Raw genomic sequence first — 20,316 nt, forward strand, 5'->3', positions numbered from 1 at the left:
GGTTTTTTGTAGAAACCCATGAAGCATGACAAACACTAATTGTATTATTTCATTTGAAATGACACAATTAGTTAAATGAGGAAGGAAAGGAAGAGTTTGCTTGTAAAATTAATTGTGGTATTTAGTTTTAGTGGGAAACCAAAGAACCTCATTTTCAAATGAGGCTGTCTATCCATTTTATTATTGTCCACTTGAACAGTATACACACAAGAATTGTTTTTCCATGCTTTTTAATGAATCATCATCAACCCATATTCGGCTCACTGCTGAGCTCGAGTCTCTTCTCTCAGAATAAGAGGGGTAAGGCCAATAGTCCACTACGCTGGCCCAATTCGGATTGGCAGACTTCACACACGCAGAGAATTAAGAAAATTCTCTGGTATGCAGGTTTCCTCACGATGTTTTCCTTCACCGATTGAGACACGTGATATTTAATCTCTTAAAATGCACACAACTAAAAAGTTGGAGGTGCGTGCCCCGGACCAGATACGAACCCACACCCTCCGGAATCGGAGGCAGAGGTCATATCACTGGGCTATCACGGCAACATTTTGCGAATATGGGACAGAAAAGGTGATTTAGTGGTTACTGTTTTCCCCCATAGACCCTGCGGCGCACTGTGGAGAACATCAAGGACCCTCTGTACCGGTTCTTTGAGCGCGAGGTGGCGGCCGGCGCGTCGCTGCTGCAGCAAGTGCTGCACGACCTGCGGAACGTCACCGCCATATGCCAGGTACTGCTCGTAGGTGAAGTGGACAGGAAGCTCAGGACGATGGATGATCTCACAGTTAGATGTGCGAGTACTTACGTGTTTGTATGTAACTTTTTCGACCTTTAACTAATGTCTTCATTATCTATGTATATAAAAATAAATGCCACTTTTTGTTGTAATTTTATAACTCAAGATCGGGCTCACCAAATGGACTTTGTTTGGATTATTTGGTAGATGGCTTATGTGAAGTTTGCACCAAATCGGTCAAGCGGTTCTTCATTTATCACATTTTTTGTAACAAATGAACTCAATAAATGGCGGACCATTTTGTTAATGGGGATTTTGCTGTCAAATTGAAACTTTTTCAAACCCCTAAACACCAGGGGGAGGGCAGAGGCCAGGGTTGGAGCAAAGCGAAACTTGACCGGGTTTGCTAGTTAATTATAAAAGTGCATTGAAAGTATGCTTGCATGAGTGCGTGCGTGAGTGCGTGCACGCCTACGTGCGTGCGTGCACGTCTGCGTACTTGCGTGCATGTATGTACATATCTTTGTCGACCATTAACAATAGTTTATATTATCTATACTAATATTATAAAGAGAAAAACTTTGTTTGTATGTTTGTTTGTTTGTTTGTAATGAATAGGCTCAAAAACTACTGGACCGATTTTAAAAATTCTTTCACCATTCGAAAGCTACATTATCCACAAGTAACATAGGCTAAGTTTTATTTTGGAAAAAAATAGGGTTCCGTAAGATATTTAGGTTTTTCGGACACAAGGTGTAAAAAACCAACCAGAAAAGTAGGGTAGGGGTAGGTAGGAGTAGGGTAGGGGTAGGGGTAAGCTAGGGGTAGGGTAGGGGTAGGATAGGGGTAGTTGAAAGTTTACATCTAGTTTCACGCGGACGAAGTCGCGGGCGTCGGCTAGTTATTTATAAAAATGTATTTGCGCTGGTGTCTGACGGATCGTTCCGCGCGCAGGGCTCCATGAAGCAGACGAACGAGACGCGCTCGATGGTGGGCGCGCTGGTGCGCGGCATGCTGCCGGCGGGCTGGCGGCGCTACGCCGTGGCGCGCGGCTGCACCGTGCAGCAGTGGGTGGACGACTTCGCGCGCCGCGTGGCGCAGCTCGCGCACGTGTCGCGCACCGTCGCCGACAAGGGCGCCAAGCGGTTGCAGGTATACTATAGTATCTATCATACTTTCAAACTTCGAATACTCTGTATTCCCACAAATAACCCACATTAATGTAATAACCATGGATACCAAAATAGAGGGATAGTTAATCTGTCATTTTTAGTTCCGGAGTCAGTATACTCGTGGGCGTATCCTAAACGAACACATCTAAAGTGTAAATATGGCTTACTAATGAACTCTTTGAATAATTGATAAATAATTTGATGAAGTTTTCATTTCACAGATTTAAAGCACAATTCTTATCAAAGAGTTTCATTTTTCACTCGTGATTTTTTGATTCATTAAGAAAATGTAGTATATACTTTGTAAAAGAATATTGACTTTAATAACGGTCACGTAAGTAAACTTTAATGCAAAATTCTTATCAAAAAGTCCGATTTTTCACTGGTGATCTTTTGTTTCATTAAGAAAATGTAGTATATAGTAAAAGAAAATTGACTTTAATAACGGTCACGTAAGTAAACTTTAGTGTTATCTTATGTATCTATGGACTGTGACCACTGACCACAAAGTATTTTTAGTACATAGCAACAAATTTATAGTACTGACGAAAACTTACTCTATGTACTCGTTATTAAAGATTATTTTCTCATAATACAGATTATTTAGCGCATATACCCAGACATAAGATCGCGCGCACTCCACCCACGATGTATTTATATTAGCGTTATCTATATTCTGTGGAAATAATTATTAATCCTGTCACTTTCAGAGTATCCCAGTGTGGTTAGGAGGTCTACTGAACCCCGAAGCGTACATTACTGCGACCCGCCAGTGCGTGGCGCAGGCTAACTCCTGGTCACTCGAGGAGCTCAACCTACAGGTAATGTGTAACTTTGAAAGATATCTTAACACTCCACATCAATTCACATGAGATCATAGTCTAGCACTTCTTTGATATATTCATCAGTATTTTTTCTTTTTTTATTCTTTACATGTTAACCATTGACTGCAATCTCACCTGATGGTAAGTGATGGTGCTGTCTAAGATGGAAGCAAGCTAAATTGTTAGTAAGATGAAAATCCACACCCCTTTCGGTTTCTACACGACATCGTACCTGAACGCTAACCTATTTTCTTCTATTTATTTGTTAATTATATTAACGCTCTTCAACAGACGGAAGACTCTGTTTTCGTATTCAGAAGAATTACATTTCATCAAAAATTCAAAATTCATTTATTTCAATTAGGCTTAGTTTAAAAGCACTTTTGAAAAAAAAGGATTATGTATATATAATTTAATTTGATCTAATGGTGGTAATAATAGTCGAAAACTTAAAATTAAAGTTACGTGGGTTCCAAACGCGCCTTGGTCTGAGAATAGCCCACAACAAACTCAGCCAAGGTTTATTTTCATCGTAATCTCTAACTCTGCAATTATCAGTATTATTTGTGTTTATGACAATGCCGGTGACCTACGGCTTTACGCGTTCTCTGACCCCAAATCCCGTTAGCTTCCCAACTATGGACGATATTGAAAATTTTTCTGTCATCATCATAATCCATCCCTCGACCTCCTGACTGGATTGGCGAAATGTTTTTTTGTTTCCTTGCGAATATTGAAAAACAAAACCAATGTGTGATAGGTGACGATCCCGGACCCCGGCGCGGCGGCGGAGAGCGCGCAGTCGGAGTGGTCGTTCTCGGTGACGGGGCTCAAGCTGCAGGGCGCCACGGTGAAGGGCAACCGCCTGCTGCTCACCAACACCATCATGGTGGACCTGCCGCTCACCGTGCTCACGTGGATAAGGTATGTGCGCTACTGACACGTTCAGCAGGGGCGTAGGTATGTGTACTCACCGGTCGTCTCGGTCTGCCGTCCCATCGGATTTCGAGAGTGAGGGAAGAGAGAGTGCACCTGTGCTTGCGCATACACTTGTGCACTATAATATCTCCTGCGTACATGGTTAATCTCACCATGAGATTAGTCGCCGTGACCGAAAAGTCGGTCGGGAGCATTATTATATTAGGTATGTGTACTACTGACTCATTCTATCGAACCAGGTCTGGCTGGTGGGAGGCTTCCCGGACACGGCCCCTTACGTGTGAAAGCTAAGATTAGTAAAATGTAATCCACAATCTCACTTAATCTGATTAATCGGGGGGAGGAAAACAAAAGAACCACAAAGTTTTCACTTCAGGAATGGCAAAAGTGATTGAAGCGATCTTTTTTTCCGGAAAAATTGTAATCATTCTTCATAGGTGAAGTCACTATCATATATGAATATGCAATTTCGAAAAGGGCCAGGAATTAAAAAAAACCAATTTTTTTTTATTATTTTCCAAACCTTTGTAATTTCTAAAAGTAACTATTACCTATATTTAAAAGTAACTTCGAAAATTACTAAAATAAATAATTATAATTTAAAATTACTAAAATTATTTAATTTTTTGAATCAATCTAAATATATGTTATTAGATATTTTATATTTGTGAGATGAATGTACAGAATATCCGATATGTACCCTTTTCGAAATTGTATATTCATTTATTTTAAGACAGCATTTTTGTAACGCCTTCATTTAGGCGCCCCCACTGTATCAACAATTTCATTAAATTTACCGACTACTTAAAAATACTCTCAGTAATTCTGTAAATTTACAGAAACAAGTTTACTGAGTGTTAAAAAATTTGTTTTTTTAACTGGTCCAGCACGGTGTTAGACGAAATTATCTATTCGTGATCTATGAATCTAATCTATTCATTTTTATGAATGACTTATCTTAATTGCATATTAATTTATAACTGTGAACTATTCCGCAGAGGTGCGGAGCCGGCGAGCGCGGGGCAGACACTGACGCTGCCGGTGTACCTCAACAGCGCGCGCTCCGAGCTGCTGTTCACCGTGCGCCTGCCCATCGCGGCCGGCCAGGAGCCGCACGCCTTCTACGAGCGCGGCGTCGCGCTGCTCACCTCCACCGCACTCAACTGAGCACTGCACCACTCACTCGACGCACTGTAGCACTCATTTGAGCTACTACACTCATCTGTGGTACTCGACGCACTGTAGCACTCATTTGAGCTACTACACTCATCTGTCGTACTCGACGCACTGTAGCACTCATTTGAGCTACTACACTCATCTGTGGTACTCGACGCACTGTAGCACTCATTTGAACTACTTCACTCATCTGTGGTACTCTTTTGAGCTACTTCACTCATCTATTGTAGTTGTTTGAACTACTTGACTTTTTACTACGATACTCATTATATCCGTTCTACCCAGGTTGTATCCCTAGTGCTTAAATAAATATGGAAATGTAACAGTATAAAATTATGAAATAACATAATTCAGTACTCTCAAACTAAATAGAGAATATTTAATATCGCTTGTTTTATTATTTATTATTGTACATGTAATAGAAATGTTATAAAATATTCGTCGCTCGTATATGATTTAAGCATATATAATTTATTATTTACTCGCAAAATAAAAAATATGAATATATAACAATTTTGTTTTTGTTTAAAACCCTTTACAGCCTACTTTTTTATATGTTTAGAAGATGTGCCCTTTTCTAAAAAATGCCTATCCACTGTTGACTAAAAATGCCTAAGTTATAAAATCAGGAAGCAAGAGGGAATTCCAGACATTTCTAGGAAAAGTTCCAAACTGAAGATAGTAGTCTACGCCGAAAAATGCAGTTCGGTGATTCAAACTACCCGACCGTTCGACAGAACCATAGAAAAGGTATAACTTAACTTAAAAGTTCAGTTATTTGGGAGACCAAGTTTATTTTTAGCCCTTTCCGGACCTGTTCGAATTAAATAAAAATATAAATTATATATAAAAACGAAATTTTTATTGAAATTTTACATTGGATTCATCTTAATTTATATTCGACAAAAACTGATTGTACTTAAAATAATTTTTAAAACTTAAATTTGACTAGTTCCTTGAATAACTGTCTTCATCCCAGGAGGCTTTAACTTTGGTAATCTGAAACGAAATAAATTAAATTTTACTTAGGAGCGTAGCTACCGCCGTATCAGCCGAAAGCGAAAATTGATAAAATATAATCTGGTGCTTCCCAGAAAAAACTGTCTATAGAGTTCACTTCACTCAGATGACAGTTAAAAAAAGCAATCTTTATTTTCCGGGTTGAGCATGCGCCACGCCATTGATTTTACTATAGTTTGGCAAGTTCGTTGTTGACACTTGTGGCTGTTGTTAGTATGGCAGTACGTACATAGAAGCTCTTACCGCGTGTGTATAATCTTGCGCGGGGAGGAAGGATGCACGAAGGTGTCGCGCTGTCGCTCCCACTCCATGAACTTGTGGTGCTGGCGCTGTCGCCGCCGGTCCACGTAACTTATCTATAAAACAAATAACAATATTATAATATGTACTACATGGCGCAAAAATATAGATGATATACTCTGACTAACGTTATTCTGCCATATGGATTTCTTTCATACGAAAATACTAAAATATTTATTTAAACATCACTAAGGGGGGTGAAAAATGTTTTCGGTTTATATTCAAACCTACACAACATGACTTTGATTTTCTTTCCTACCCTACTTTAAAACATACACTGCCCTTCCCCTACCCAACCTAAAAATTATAAAATCTTTATTTGAACCATTTCTGTGCATTAATAAATTGAGTCAAATTTCATATAAGCGACGCACCACACAGCTGGCCGGTATCCACACGAAGGCGGTGGAGAGCACGACCACGCCCACGATGTTGTCGCGCAGGAAGCCCAGCACGTTGTTGATGTTGATGTCCTCGATGATGTCCCAGAACCGCTCCACCACGTCCTGGATTGTTTTCTCGCACACTCCCTAAAATGTAAATCAGTAACTGTACTGCCTCTAAATTATCCTAAGGCCTGGCAACGTCAACCAATCTCGTGAAGAGACAATGACATGTCGTCGACAAATAGTTCTCTCTCTTTCCCAACACATCGAAAGAGAGCGATATTTACGATTACTATTGGTACTATTAACTGGTTGACATTTGTCTTTCCCTCGTCTCAAAATATGTTTATCATTTGTGCTATCAAATTACTTTCAACTCTTAAGTCAAACCTTCCTGAAATAGAATATTACGTTGCCTGAAAATTACCATTTTTTGAGGTTAGCACTATTAACCATGATCTGTGACTTTTATATGTGTTGCCTTTATTAATAAAATGTAATTGTTTTTGAAATATCTGAAAACTGTATCAAGGAGTTCGTTTGATCTTAGGGTCTCACCTTATTGCAGAAACCTTGAATGCACGGGGTCCCGTCGGGCAGGATGTCGTTGTGCGCGACGGGGAAGCAAGTCTTGTTCAGGCTCTTGCGACAACAACGCTTGCACGCATCCGCCACTGTAAGCATTTTGATATTCAACTTCTAAATCTAAAGCGCAGACTAATTCACTATCTTCGTCATATGCTAGTTGACATACACGAAACAGATTCTATGTAACAAATGTCATTCGGTGCCTACTGGTAGATATCATACAGTAGATAGATGACATTTCTCAATTGATTTCTGACATAAATCTAAAGCGCTTAATTTAGTGGCCGTCAATCAATCATTGACTATCGGTGAATTTCCGTAGTCTCCTTAGTGACCTCAGGTCAGACCGATGCTGATGGTGCGCGAGGGCTAGATGAAAGTAAGGAGGAGGAACTTTTTTTTTTATTCTTTACAAATTAGCCCTTGACTACAATCTCACCTGATGGTAAGTGATGATGCAGTCTAAGATGGAAGCGGGCTAACTTGTTAGGATGAGGGTGAAAATCCACGGCATAGTACCGGAACGCTAAATCGCTTGGCGGTACGTCTTTGCCGGTAGGGTGGTAACTAGCCACGGCCGAAGCCTCCCACCAGCCAGACCTAGACAAATTAAGAAAATCTCAATCTGCCCAGCCGGGGATCGAACCCAGGACCTCCGTCTTGTAAATCCACCGCGCATACCACTGCGCCACGGAGGCCGTCAAAAACTCTTTAATCTACCCACCATACTCTAAAGATGTCTTCTGTGACATTACGCGCGTCAGATAAATTATTTGCCGTCTGAACCCGCGTTAATTCAGTTATCATTTCAGAGACAAGCGACCTTATGTGTGTAGTTATATACTGATCGTTACCGATGTCGCACATGCAGCTGTGCAGGCCCTGCGTCTCGCAGTACGGCACGCACGAGCCGTTGCGACAGCGCCCGCGCTCCAGGCACTCGTGCTCGTCCGCGATGGCCGGCGCCTAAGGAATACGAATTACTCTAGAAGCTTTTGCTTGGATCTGGTAGGATTGGTTGGAATCAAGGGGCCAAGAGGTAATGTGAGAAGATTTCTCACTCATCATTATCAACCCATTTTTGGCTCACACCTGAGCTCGAGTCTCCTCTCAGAATGAGAGGGGTTAGGCCAATAGTCCACCACGCTGGCCCAATGCGGATTGGTAGACTTCACACATGCAGAGAATTAAGAAAATTCTCTGGTATGCAGGTTTCCTCACGATGTTTTCCTTTACTGTTTGAGACACGTGATATTTAATTTAGGTCGGTGGTTAGGTCTCCATAGTGATTTCTCACCACCGGTCACTGGAACCTAAAGTTTTAACAGAGATGAGCTGGTTTTTTAGTTTTTTTTAGACGATTGCGCATATATTTTTATGAACATTGTTGAAGTTGTAAAGAAAATAACTAATCATAATAATAATAATAAACTAATCATACATTGTCTGAAATAGGTATACCTATGGTTCGACTTTACATACAACACTTGGTAGATAGGTTAGCATACGCGCTAGTAACGCATAGAGCAGTTTTACGAACTCTAATTCTTTTTAATTTTAATTCAAATTCAAAATTCATTTATTTCAAGTAGGCTCAGTTTACAAGCACTTTTAAACGTCAGTTGACTATTTGTTAAGATTCTACCACCGGTACAAGGCAAAGGCCTCTTTACCAAGGCATCTCACAAGAGCACGTGTCTCTAAGAGCCCTACTACTATCAACAGCAGGCGGGGAGCACCTTGGGGCAGTCGGCGGAGGCGCCGTTGCACGTGGCCTCGCCCTCGCACGCCGAGTGCGCCGCCTCGCGACACACCACGCCCGGCGCCGCGAACACGCAGCCCGCGCAGCACGGCGAGTTCTTGTCGCTACGCACACAAGTTGGACATTGAGAGATGCCTCACAGTAGGTTGTGTTACATCGTCACAATGACGCAACAAATTGATTGACGAGACAGGACGTCGCAGCGCAAGAGAACGCATGCACCCAGTCAGTCTAAAGTGAAACACTGTTCGACGTCGCAACGAAGCTCTGTAGAAAAGTCACGTAATCGAGGCATCGCTTTAATGTATGGAAAGCGACGCAGCGTCGACGAAACGCATCTAACTAGAAAAGGTATCGCCCTTAAACCTGTCATCATCACAGCCGATGGACATCCACTGCTAGACATACTCGTCAGCTTCCGGAAAAACTTTCTAAAACACAGTATCTAACATCCTCCAAGTAGTTTAATATCGTCTGTCCACCTGTTAGGGGGTTGAAAGCCTATTAAGGGCCGTTCCAGCACCACCATGCCCATCAGTTCTTTGAACTATTCATCCCGCTTATTGCAATTCAGCTATTAGTAACTTTCGAATATCCTCACATCTGATTCGATCACGCAGCCATATGAGCTTATGAAGTTCATATAGTTAGCATAAAGTATATCTGTCGCTTTGAATGATGATAACACAGCTGATATTGCATACTCTGTAATATTGAAAAGCGCGGTCTGCGGTTTTCTACTGACATCTAACTCCAGCATTTTAACACAATTTCTCCTTCTGTTTATAAATAGCAAAACATCAGTAAACGTTAAAATCGGCTAAAAAGTTAGTTAAATCTTTATATTTATTGCCTTGAAGGTTTTTAATGAAACGAATATCTTAGCTGGTTTCATAGTGGCATTGTGGCAGGCAAAAACTCCGAAAAGAGCATGGAACTTGTGTTCGTAATTTTTCTCTATGCATTTTCAAATTCTTGCAACATTTTCAAATCTTAATTGAATAGGCATATTTTCGAGAAGTGCATCTAACTTATTTTTACATAAACTCTATATTTTATAATTAGTAACTTTGGTATAGCAAAAATACACTGAAGTAATACCTGCAGACGGCGCCTTGATTTTTCCGCAATTTACAGTTTTTGTCGCAGCACATGTCGTTATCCTCCGTACCTATAATAAGTAAATATGCCATAAACATCTTTGTTTTATATTAATTAGGGCAGACAAACGTTTTCCTCTCTACGAATTAGTAGTAGAGATTATATTAGAGAGTTTTGTAACTACCGCCTTGCTTATTAATGCTGCCAAGCAGCTCTGTGTTCTCGTCTGAGGGCATGGTTACCAGTGTAATTACAGAGTACAGACATATAGATGATGTATACTTATGGTGCAACTTACTGTGCCGTTTAGAAGCAACACCATGTGACATAAGGAGCTCTTACACAACATGGTGCCGGCTACAAGCGTGCTATCTGTTTTGCTACTTATTTTAAGTAAGGATATCCAGGTTTTTTTTCTCAATGAAGTTTTACTAGTGGATACGATACTAGCCGGCGGGGAGATTTTTAATGTGGATATTTCGACCCAGTTGCATGGATCGTGGTCACAACGGAACTGAAGTTGCGAGATGAGAAGTGAAGTCAGCTGTTAGGGGCAGAATCGATCTACCCTCTTTCTTTTTCTTTTTTCAACAACCTCGCGTTTTTGGCTGTTTAGGCAAACCACACTCACGATGTCGCTTTTGTTATTATGCGTATCGCGGCGCCCTCTTGGTTTGCACAACTCTACGAGCGGGTTCCACTCGCTGGCCAATTTTCGAATTTCAATGACCTCTCAAACTACTCGGGGTATATAGTGGCGGTCCGTGGAAATGATGCGTGGATTTTAAATAACATTCATAATGAACAACCACGAAATAATTTTAAAATCATTAGCCGGCGGGGATCAAACCACGACCTCTCGTTGAGTTCGACCCCATCACCGTTGAGCTGTTGAGGCTTTTGAAATGTTACAATATATTGGCAGTCACCCAGCAGGCCGGCGTCGCACTCCTCGCCGCCCTCGACACGCAGGTTGCCGCAGAAGCTCTCCTCGGGCTCGGAGAAGCAGCGCCCCGACTTGGCCTGCAGCACCTTCCGGATGGAGCGCAGGCTGCACGGGGAGAAGCGCTGCAGGCACACAACACAACGTATACAACATACCACTTTTATAATAATCGTACTTGTTGGTATTATTCCCAGTTACAATGCCAATTCCTCTTTATGTGTATAGAGCAAACAATGAATCTCTTGCTAACTGCTAGAAGTCATCACCATTGCGAATGTTATATGGGCCGATGAATCTCTACTGCTAAAATTAGGCTTTTTGTAAAGATTTTAAAGTACAACGGTTCTGTGCCACCAGCTTCTCCATGCCATCGTCAGTACACTTGGGAGATCGACCAACACTACGCTTTCTACCGTGAGGTCACTATTTAACTATAACACTTTGCGACCCCAACATCAATCTTCAGAATATATTTCTGTTTCAACTATTGATAGGTAATATTGGCATTGACGGCCTCCGTGGCGCAGTGGTATACGCGGTGGATTTACAAAACGGAGGTCCTGGGTTCGATCCCCGGCTGGGCAGATTGAGATTTTCTTAATTTGTCCAGGTCTGGCTGGTGGGCTTCGGCCGTGGCTAGTTACCACCCTACCGGCAAAGACGTACCGCCAAGCGATTTAGCGTTCCGGTATGATGCCGTGTAGAAACCGAAAGGGGTGTGGATTTTCATCCTCCTCCTAACAAGTTAGCCCGCTTCCATCTTAGATTGCGTCATCACTTACCATCAGGTGAGATTGTAGTCAAGGGCTTACTTGTAAAGACTAAAAAAAAAAAAAAAAATTTAAGTTCGAACTCGCCGCTGAAAATATATACCTATATTGGAATCCCAAGTGCTCCACACACCTCATTTTTTTGACTGTGAGTCTTGACTGACGATGACGATTTATCAAAGAAAATCGTTCCATCACCTTGTTGTTGATGTCGTAGCCGCTGACAGTGTAGGTATATATGAAGTAGGAGCCGCCGTGGCTGCCGTCGGGGTCGTGCTCGAAGCCCCAGTTGTGGCCGAACTCATGCGCGGTCGGCTACGCGCTCAGACTAATTATTGTATAGGACCTGCCCCCCTAGACGTTACTTTTCTGTCAAAGTATAAGATCAACGATCTAATGCGATTATAAAATCTACCTCTATAGAATCGATGTTAAATAGTTATAATCGTGTTCGTCGGTTAAAGAGCTCCGTAAAAATACCTTTACGTGTAATTGAATTGTGTAAAAAACGGGCAAAAACTTCTAGTTTAGTAAAAGATATATACAAAATCTAAGCTCGTTTTCCTCAGAATATGACAGACAATTTTGTTCGTGACTATGAGTGCGATACAGGTCCTTCTATAATTGGTCTGAGGCCACGCGTGATGACGCGCTAAATGTTATCAGTAAGTATCGTTGCATCACCTTGTTGTTGACGTCGTAGCCGCTGACGCTGTAGGTGTACATGAGGTAGGAGCCGCCGTGGCTGGCGGCGGGCGAGCACTCGGCCACGTCGGGGTCGTGCTCGGAGCCCCAGTTGTGGCCGAACTCGTGCGCGGTCACCAGGTCGGCCTCGCGCGTGATGACGCGCTGCCCGTAGTGGTTGCGCGACGATGACAAGCCCGAGTTCAGGTACAACGTGTACCCGTTCTTAAAGTACTCTGTCAAGCAACTTCTCGATTATTCCAAGATTACTTACTTTATAGTCGTTATTGAAAATATTTATCATTGATTTATTATTGACACAGTCATTGAAGTATGTAGTCATAAGCTACCGGTCGAAAAGCCGTTGTTAATATATCCCTTTCTACATAATTAAAAGTTAATCAGATTGTAAGCATATTTTCCATTAGGAAATATTATATATTCGTCGTAATGAGAAATCATTTGGCAGGTCCAAAGTTGGCTTGGAGTAGGTTTTTTATACAAAGGGAAGTATCACTAATTCTTTTGTACTTTTTACAAGATTTCTGTTTCATTTTAGAGGTGGTAAGTATATACTTGCATAGGTATTACTAATTTTTGTACATGTCTATAAAGTCTATTTAAGCAATCGACTTTATATTCGAGTCTATTTGTTTTATGGGCAATAAATCAGTTTTCTTAATTATAATGTAAAATTTATTAGTAACCAAATGCACCATCAACAATACTAGTATCAATATTTTATAAGTTCAACATATGAGCATGTTAACCAACCAACCTTGCAACTCGCAAAATGAAAAGTAGGAATTTAAATTTACTTCTATATCATCTCACGACATACTAGTATTAGTGTTTTAATAGTGATAGATATTGTTGCAAAACCTATTAAAACAAACAACAAACGTTTCTGAACATTTATAAAACATAAGCCGAAAATTTATAAAACATATGTCGAAATGACAAGAAATATTACGAAAGATGATGAAACATTTAAAAGCATGATATTGTAAATAAGCTTGTTACAATAGCATAAATACCTCAAAGAAGATTGTTAATTTTTTAGACCAGTATGTTATGCACACTACATAAACACAGCTAATTATACAGCTCTTCAGCTTCCAATATTTCAGTTGTGTGCATTTTAAGAAATTAAATATCACGTGTCTCAAACGGTGAAGGAAAACATCGTGAGGAAACCTGCATACCAGAAAATTTCTTAATTTTCTGCGTGTATGAAGTCTGTCAATCCGCATTGGGCCAGCGTGGTGGACTATTGGCCTAACCTCTCTCGTTCTGAGAGGAGAATCGAGCTCAGCAGTGAGCCGAATATGGGTTGGTAATGAGTCTAATCGTAAGTCTCACCAAACAATACTGGATCAGTGTGGCTCTCATAAAAGGAGGGAACCCTGTATAGTGGGCTGTTAAAAATTTACTGATAATGATGAAGTTTTGCCACTATCTTACTTTCAAATGACAAAAACAGAACTTGTGAATAAGCTAATAGACACTTATCCAAAAGGCGGTAAATCTCGGCGAACAGATTTTTTAAAAAGGATTATCTAATATAATAAACAAGCTAATAAACGTATTTTATACAGTTTATGCAATGGACCTATAGAAAAAACATTAGTAACAAACACAAAAACAAAAAGTGGCTAAGATGCATAAAATAAACGTGCAAAGCGAACGTGAACAACATAAAATAAACACTCACATTTGGCACCCAAACAGCTGAAAACAATGAAAACAAAACTAAAACATTTTGTGACAAATAATAAATAATAACTAATAATAATTAATAAGTAAATCCAATTTATGAAGCTAAAATTATAAAGACCTGGTAAACATGCAATAATAAAATATAAAAATATAGTATAAAAATTGCAATAACAAATATGTATTAAAAATTGCAACCACTATGTTTCATCTATTTATTATTAAAATCTGTGCTTTCTACGTGAAACTTATATAAAAAATTGTGCAAGTCAAAAAGACTATTATTTTTTGGAACAAAAATAGGGAAATTGAACAAATCTATTATTTTATATCTAAGATACACTCTTATTATACAGGGTGTCCCGTAATTAATGGATAAAACGCAAATGGTAGATAATTATCTAAAACTAATTTGAATAGTTTTCCAAAAATCCTTTGGGTGACCAAGCTATAATTTTTTTTTTCAAAATGTTCAAATTTTTCTATCTTAATCAGTCTTTTCAACTGTAACTAAGATATTAAAAGATCTGATTTTTGATATCAAAAATACACTCTATACTCAGGACACCTGCTTGAATTTTTGTAAATGCGTTAAATTAAAAAAAAAATCAAATTGTTTCTAAAACTTTTTTCAAATTTTGATTTAACTATTCTTTTCTGAAAAACCTCGATAGTGATTCGCAAGTTATCATGCATTTAAGACATACGTACCAGGGGTGCATATGCCACCCACAGAGTTCCGCCGGGGGGAGCCGACATAGGCGAGCCCCAGGATGCCACCCTCAAACTTGAGGTCAGTGAACAAGTGCGCCAGGCAGAAGTCCTTGTGTGAGTACTCTCGGCTGAATACCTGAGTGCAAATGTACAATACTCATTACAATTACCAGTATATTTTAATGGCCCACAAGAATCAATATCAGCCTAATTTAATGGCCCACTACCAATAGACAAAGTTCATAAATAAGTACAGATTAATAGTAATAGTATCCTCACATTGGTATGAGCCGTAGTGATACAACATAGAAGGAGATACAAACTTTGCCTCCAAACCAGAGGGCAAAGGTTCAAATCCAGTCCGGGGCATGCATCTACAACTTTTCAGTTATATACATTTTGATAGGAAGGATGAAGGAAAGTGAAGGTACTCTGATGGTAAGTTTGCCAATCCGCAGTGGGCCAGCGTGGTGGACTATAAGCCTAACCCTTCTCATGACTCATGCTCACCAGTGAAAAAAATATGATTTGTTAATAATGAGTAACTGGCATTAACAAAATGACTAGCAATATTAAGCAAATTTTTTAAATGTTGCTATCAATTACTTGGCAATTTGTTTTTTAACCATTACAATGAATGCCAGGGATAACAAACGGCCTTGACGCTCTATTAGATGGCCAACCTAATGGCTGCGACATATACTCGTACAAGGCGTAATTTGATAGAGACATATAAGATTTTAAACAATTATTATAATGTAGAGGAGTTAAAAGAATTATTCACTAAAAAGTGTAACCCTAAATTAAGAGAGAAGAGGAATTTAACAAACTCAGATACCAAAGAGCTTCCCTTAAGCACTTCAAACACTTCCTCTGTAACAGAATAGTTAAATTGTGGAGTAAACTGCCTGAGGATGTCATAACCGCAAAATCACTGAATGCGTTTAAGAACGGGCTGGATAAATATATGAAACAATAAGAAGCACAAAGATGTAGGCGCATCAGCGAAAGCTGCTTAGCCTATAGTTATAATAAATAAAATAATAATAATGCAGCTCAGACCTCGAGCAGGTTGCGCACGTCCCACTTCTCGCGCACCATGTTGTAGTGCGCCTCTCCCCCGCGCACGCGCGTCGGCTCCGAGTGCACCAATATCTTCTTGATCACGAACCCCATGCCCTTGAAGCCGTCCGCGTCCTGCGAAACGAGTGATTATTATTATATCTACAGATTTTTTTTTTTACTTCATCATACTTAAGTTGATCATGTTGTAAGTATGAAGACAGTAAAGAATAGAGATACTGACAGTTATTTAGGTTCACATTTACATTTTATACTTTTTAACAACAATTGCAATCTTATATTACTCGTGTCACAGACCCAGCTTTCTATAGCAAGAGAAACCTAATTTTTTTTTTTTATTTTACAATTATTTATTTAGAGACAGTGACAATCAACAAAATTGTGTTTTAAATAGATGAAAATGAGTAACCCGATTTCTTACGTCACCTAAAGTGGACTCTGATCATGCTCACAGGGATGTCAAGACAAAATTCACTTAGCCTTTAACCCCATTGATCACATAGTCCTTCTAACCTGAGGTTAGTCTCACAGGAGTTAACAAAAATTCCATACACCACTATCAGTCAGTTGTTACATTTTTCGTTGTTCAAAGTGCATACAGCCAGTGGTGTGCATAACATAGAGACATAAGTCCCGCTTACCCTGGCATTACTCTTATATAGGACTTAATAATGTAAATAAAAATAAAGGCTTATATTAAGATGCTGTTTTATAAAGCATTTTAATAAAGGCATAAGAAGGAAAATGTAGAAGGGAACTATATTTATCAGAACTTTATGATTTATGACTTACTTGACGATCTTGCCATACTGTGTCATTATAAATTTTATGAACTCTGTCAATGAGGCTGATCTGAAAGAATAACCAATAACTAAATAACTATAATAATACAATATAATAAAATATTAATCTATTGAAGTTAAATAGTCTATTGAAGTTAACTCAATTATTAAGTAAGGGAGCTTGTACCACTCAAAGGAAAAATCAGTTGACAATGTTTTATGATATTGTATGTTGATTTGATATACACATATATTGTTGAAATATACCATAAACAAATACCAAAGATACATAAAAAACCGCACATTTCAGAAAGTGAATATCTAAAATGTAAAGATAACTTTTCCAACAAAACTTTAGATTGGAATTGCTAATTTTTACTATTATTTAAATATTTAATTTTTTTATTTAAATTAAAAAAACTAAGGACATACCAAATAACTGATAGTGCTCTTTGTATTACTGGCGCCCATTTCTTGGAAGAACCTATAATCGGCCACAAGTAGCAGAGGACATCGTGTTTTTGTGGGTGTATACTCGTAGTCACTCTGTCGTTTAATTCTTTTGCCCTGTTTCAGCTCCTCGCCATTTCTGATACCTGATAACTTGTCAGTTTTGTGTGCATTTTCTTGTTTGTGGTTTAAATACTTGTCTTTTTCAGACTGTTCATGTTTGGATTCTAAATTATCATTGTAATTGTCTTTGTCATCTTCTTCTAACTCTAAATCATAACAGAAGATATAATTTAATCAATAATCTAGCTCATACTAATCTTATACCAATCATGAGTTGATTTTATTGCATTTATGGTTTTATTACTAACTAGCTGTATCCCCATTCCCATGGGGATACAGTGATAAAACATAGCCTAAGTCCATCAGGTATAACTCAGGATTGTAATGGTTAAAGAATTATTTGAATAGGTCCAGTAGTTTCAGAGCCTATTTAATGCAACAAACAAACAATCAAATCTTTCCTCTTTATAATATTATTAGTATATTAGTATAGATTATTTTTCTAAAAATTGTTATCATGTTTTGTGCATTTTGACATTACAACAACATTAATACATAAATAAGAGAAAAAACTGCTATATTTACCTTCTCCTTCCTTAACATAGCCACAAACCCGGGGATTATTTTCATTACCAGCCCAACTAAGCTTTATATCTGATGAGCGGTAGGTGATCATGGTTTTGTCACCAAGATTTGGTAAATGCCTCCATGATGGCTATAAAAATACATGTCCATATATAAACTTATGGTTTAATTAGTGTAAACAAAGGGGAGTTTCTATGATAAAAGAAATGCTGCAAATATTTGCTGTAATTTTACACAAATTTCAGTCACACACATATTACATAGACAACATGCCATATTATCTTAACAATTGAAGGCCTGCATGGAGCAGTGGTATGCACAGTGAATTTACAAGTTGGAGGTCCTGGGTCGATCTCTGGCTGGACCAATGAGATTTTCTTAATCAGTCCAGGTATGGCAGGTGGGAGGCTTTGGCCGTGGCTAGTTACCACCCTACTGACAAAGACGTACCACCAAGCGATTTAGCCTTCCGGTATGATGTTGTGTAGAAACAAAAATGGGTGTGGATTTTCATCCTAAGAAATTAGCCCGATGCCATCTTACATTGCAGCATCACATACCATGAGGGCAGTTTGTAGTCAAGGGCTAATTTGTAAAGGATAAACAAAAATCTTACTTGGTATTATGTCTGTGGAATAAAAAATTAAATAGATTTATTTAAGCAATTAACATAAATAAATTCTTAACCTCAATATGATAAGTTTCATCAGGAGTGTGGATAATACCAGTGATGACTCCATCATCTATGTGAAGCTTTACATCCGATGTCACCTCACCAAATACTCTGCCAGTGTAGAACTGGTCATAATCTATAAGAAAATAGTTATTTATGCCACTATCATACAATGAAGGCCATTGTAGCTAGAGTGATTTGTGTGCAATATAATACAGGCAAAGCTGAATAATTAATTATGTTTAGTTGCTACAATGCATTTTCTAAAACATTGATAAATAATTGACAAAACTTGATAAATAATATATAATTGACCTTGGGTATGGCCTCCTAGATTTTGTCTCTAATAAGGAAGCCTGAATTTTTGTAGCCAATGCCATAGCACTAATTCAAAAATATCATGGTACCACAGGGTTCATGTGGTATTAGTTTATAAAGGGGATTTTCTATAAAGTTATAAATGACAAGCCAAGAAATTGAGCTAAGTTACCAAAATACTGACTTCTATTGTTCATTCAATTGAGAGATCCCCTAACACATGAACTTTTTATCTTTATAATATTAGAACAAATAACTTATCGATTCTTCTTTACTTACCGATATGAACTACAGTTTTATTCCCATCAGCATCCACAGAATAGGCTTTGAAATTAGAATGCAGCAGAGAATTGTGCGGGTGAAGAATAAGCCTAAAACTCTTTCCATGTGTTTGAAAGTGTAGCTCTTTGATTGTATTAAAGGGATGCTTGGAGAGCTTAACCCCACGTTTTACTATGTGATGAGTGAACTTTGACGCGTGTAATGTTTCAAAATATTTCAAATTCTGATGAATGGAGCCTAAAACAATAAGTAATTGTTACTTTTGTATAACACATTATCTAAAACAACGTTGATATTTTTACAAAAATAAAATACTTACAATCACCAAAATACAATAAGACTGTGATAATAAATGCAGTTATAATGTTTTTCTCCATAGTTCAATTATCTATTGAACTTAGATTTTCTTGATTTTTTTAGTTCAAATATAACCTACTTATCACGAGATAGTTAATATTATTTGGCAGCACGAGACAAAGTATTAGAAATATCTGAAATTTGAATCTAGAATTTCAAATTAAATTATTAATAAATATATTCATTCAAGCATGAAAATGACTATTTTCAATTTTTCATAGAGTAGTATTATTTTTGCTAGAGGTGAGGCGTATATACTGGAGCAGGTCTTAACACTAGGTTTGTTGGAAGACGTATGGCGTACGAGTACGGAGCAGGGACTTATACACGTATTAAGCGTATTTAGAAGTACCGAGTACCGAGGAGCGCAAGACGTCAACAGAGTGCGAGTCCAATACTCGCAAATACTCTAACGGTCCAACCAATGCGGGACGTGTTCAGAGACGCGTTCGATTAGTAATGTGTGAGTGAGAGACTTCTATCCAAGGAACATATTTACTCAGGAGAAGAATACCAACCTCATACAAAAAAAGCGGCACTAAAATTACCGCCATCTGTGGAATGCCCCCATTGAAACAATTTGCCAACGCGGGAAATTCAAAGCTAATATATTGTTTTTAAATTTTCACAGTTCAGCTTTTGTAGACGGAATAGCTTTAAAATAAATATTTTTAAAAACCATTTCGATTAATTAATTAATTTAAACAGATATTTATAAACTCTGTCGATTAATTAATTAATTTAAACAGATTTTTAAAAATATTTATTTTAAAACCACTCCGTCCCCAAAAGCTGAACTGTGAAAATATTAAAAACAATATAATAGCACAATATTTTAGTAACAAGTAATTGTATATAATAAATTAAACAATAGAAAGAATAACAG

The 20,316-nt window shown here is 38.4% G+C and overlaps 2 protein-coding genes across 5 annotated transcripts in view; one reads left to right on the forward strand and one right to left on the reverse strand.

Annotated features, from left to right (window-relative positions):
* Window positions 1–5,366, forward strand: part of LOC112051371 (dynein heavy chain, cytoplasmic) — a 101,891-nt gene extending 96,525 nt beyond the window's left edge. For all 3 annotated transcript variants that reach the window (XM_052886544.1, XM_052886543.1, XM_052886545.1), the window contains 5 exons: window positions 605–733; window positions 1,694–1,891; window positions 2,622–2,732; window positions 3,496–3,659; window positions 4,673–5,366. In XM_052886544.1, the coding sequence (XP_052742504.1) occupies window positions 605–733; window positions 1,694–1,891; window positions 2,622–2,732; window positions 3,496–3,659; window positions 4,673–4,841 (771 nt within the window). In that variant the 3' untranslated portion in view covers window positions 4,842–5,366. The remainder of the gene's footprint in view (window positions 1–604; window positions 734–1,693; window positions 1,892–2,621; window positions 2,733–3,495; window positions 3,660–4,672) is intronic.
* Window positions 5,367–5,690: 324 nt separating this feature from the next.
* Window positions 5,691–19,895, reverse strand: LOC112051369 (ADAM 17-like protease). 2 transcript variants are annotated; one of them, XM_024089974.2, is made up of 17 exons: window positions 19,393–19,895; window positions 19,071–19,310; window positions 18,488–18,609; window positions 17,801–17,930; window positions 17,135–17,421; window positions 16,713–16,772; window positions 15,900–16,034; window positions 14,835–14,973; window positions 12,408–12,643; window positions 10,937–11,075; window positions 10,008–10,077; window positions 8,884–9,010; window positions 7,999–8,110; window positions 7,115–7,230; window positions 6,545–6,700; window positions 6,100–6,226; window positions 5,691–5,849 (listed from the first exon to the last, which is right to left on the reverse strand). In XM_024089974.2, exons 1-16 carry the CDS (start codon window positions 19,448–19,450, stop codon window positions 6,110–6,112), a joined length of 2,244 nt encoding a protein of 747 aa, XP_023945742.1. In that variant the 5' UTR covers window positions 19,451–19,895; the 3' UTR covers window positions 5,691–5,849; window positions 6,100–6,109. The 2 variants fall into 2 exon arrangements, with proteins under 2 accessions (XP_023945742.1, XP_023945741.1); XM_024089973.2 differs by having other exon boundaries at window positions 6,114–6,226; window positions 19,393–19,894.
* Window positions 19,896–20,316: the final 421 nt, after the last annotated feature.

This window comes from Bicyclus anynana, chromosome 17 (assembly GCF_947172395.1).
Source record: "Bicyclus anynana chromosome 17, ilBicAnyn1.1, whole genome shotgun sequence".
Taxonomy (NCBI): Eukaryota; Metazoa; Arthropoda; class Insecta; order Lepidoptera; family Nymphalidae; genus Bicyclus; species Bicyclus anynana.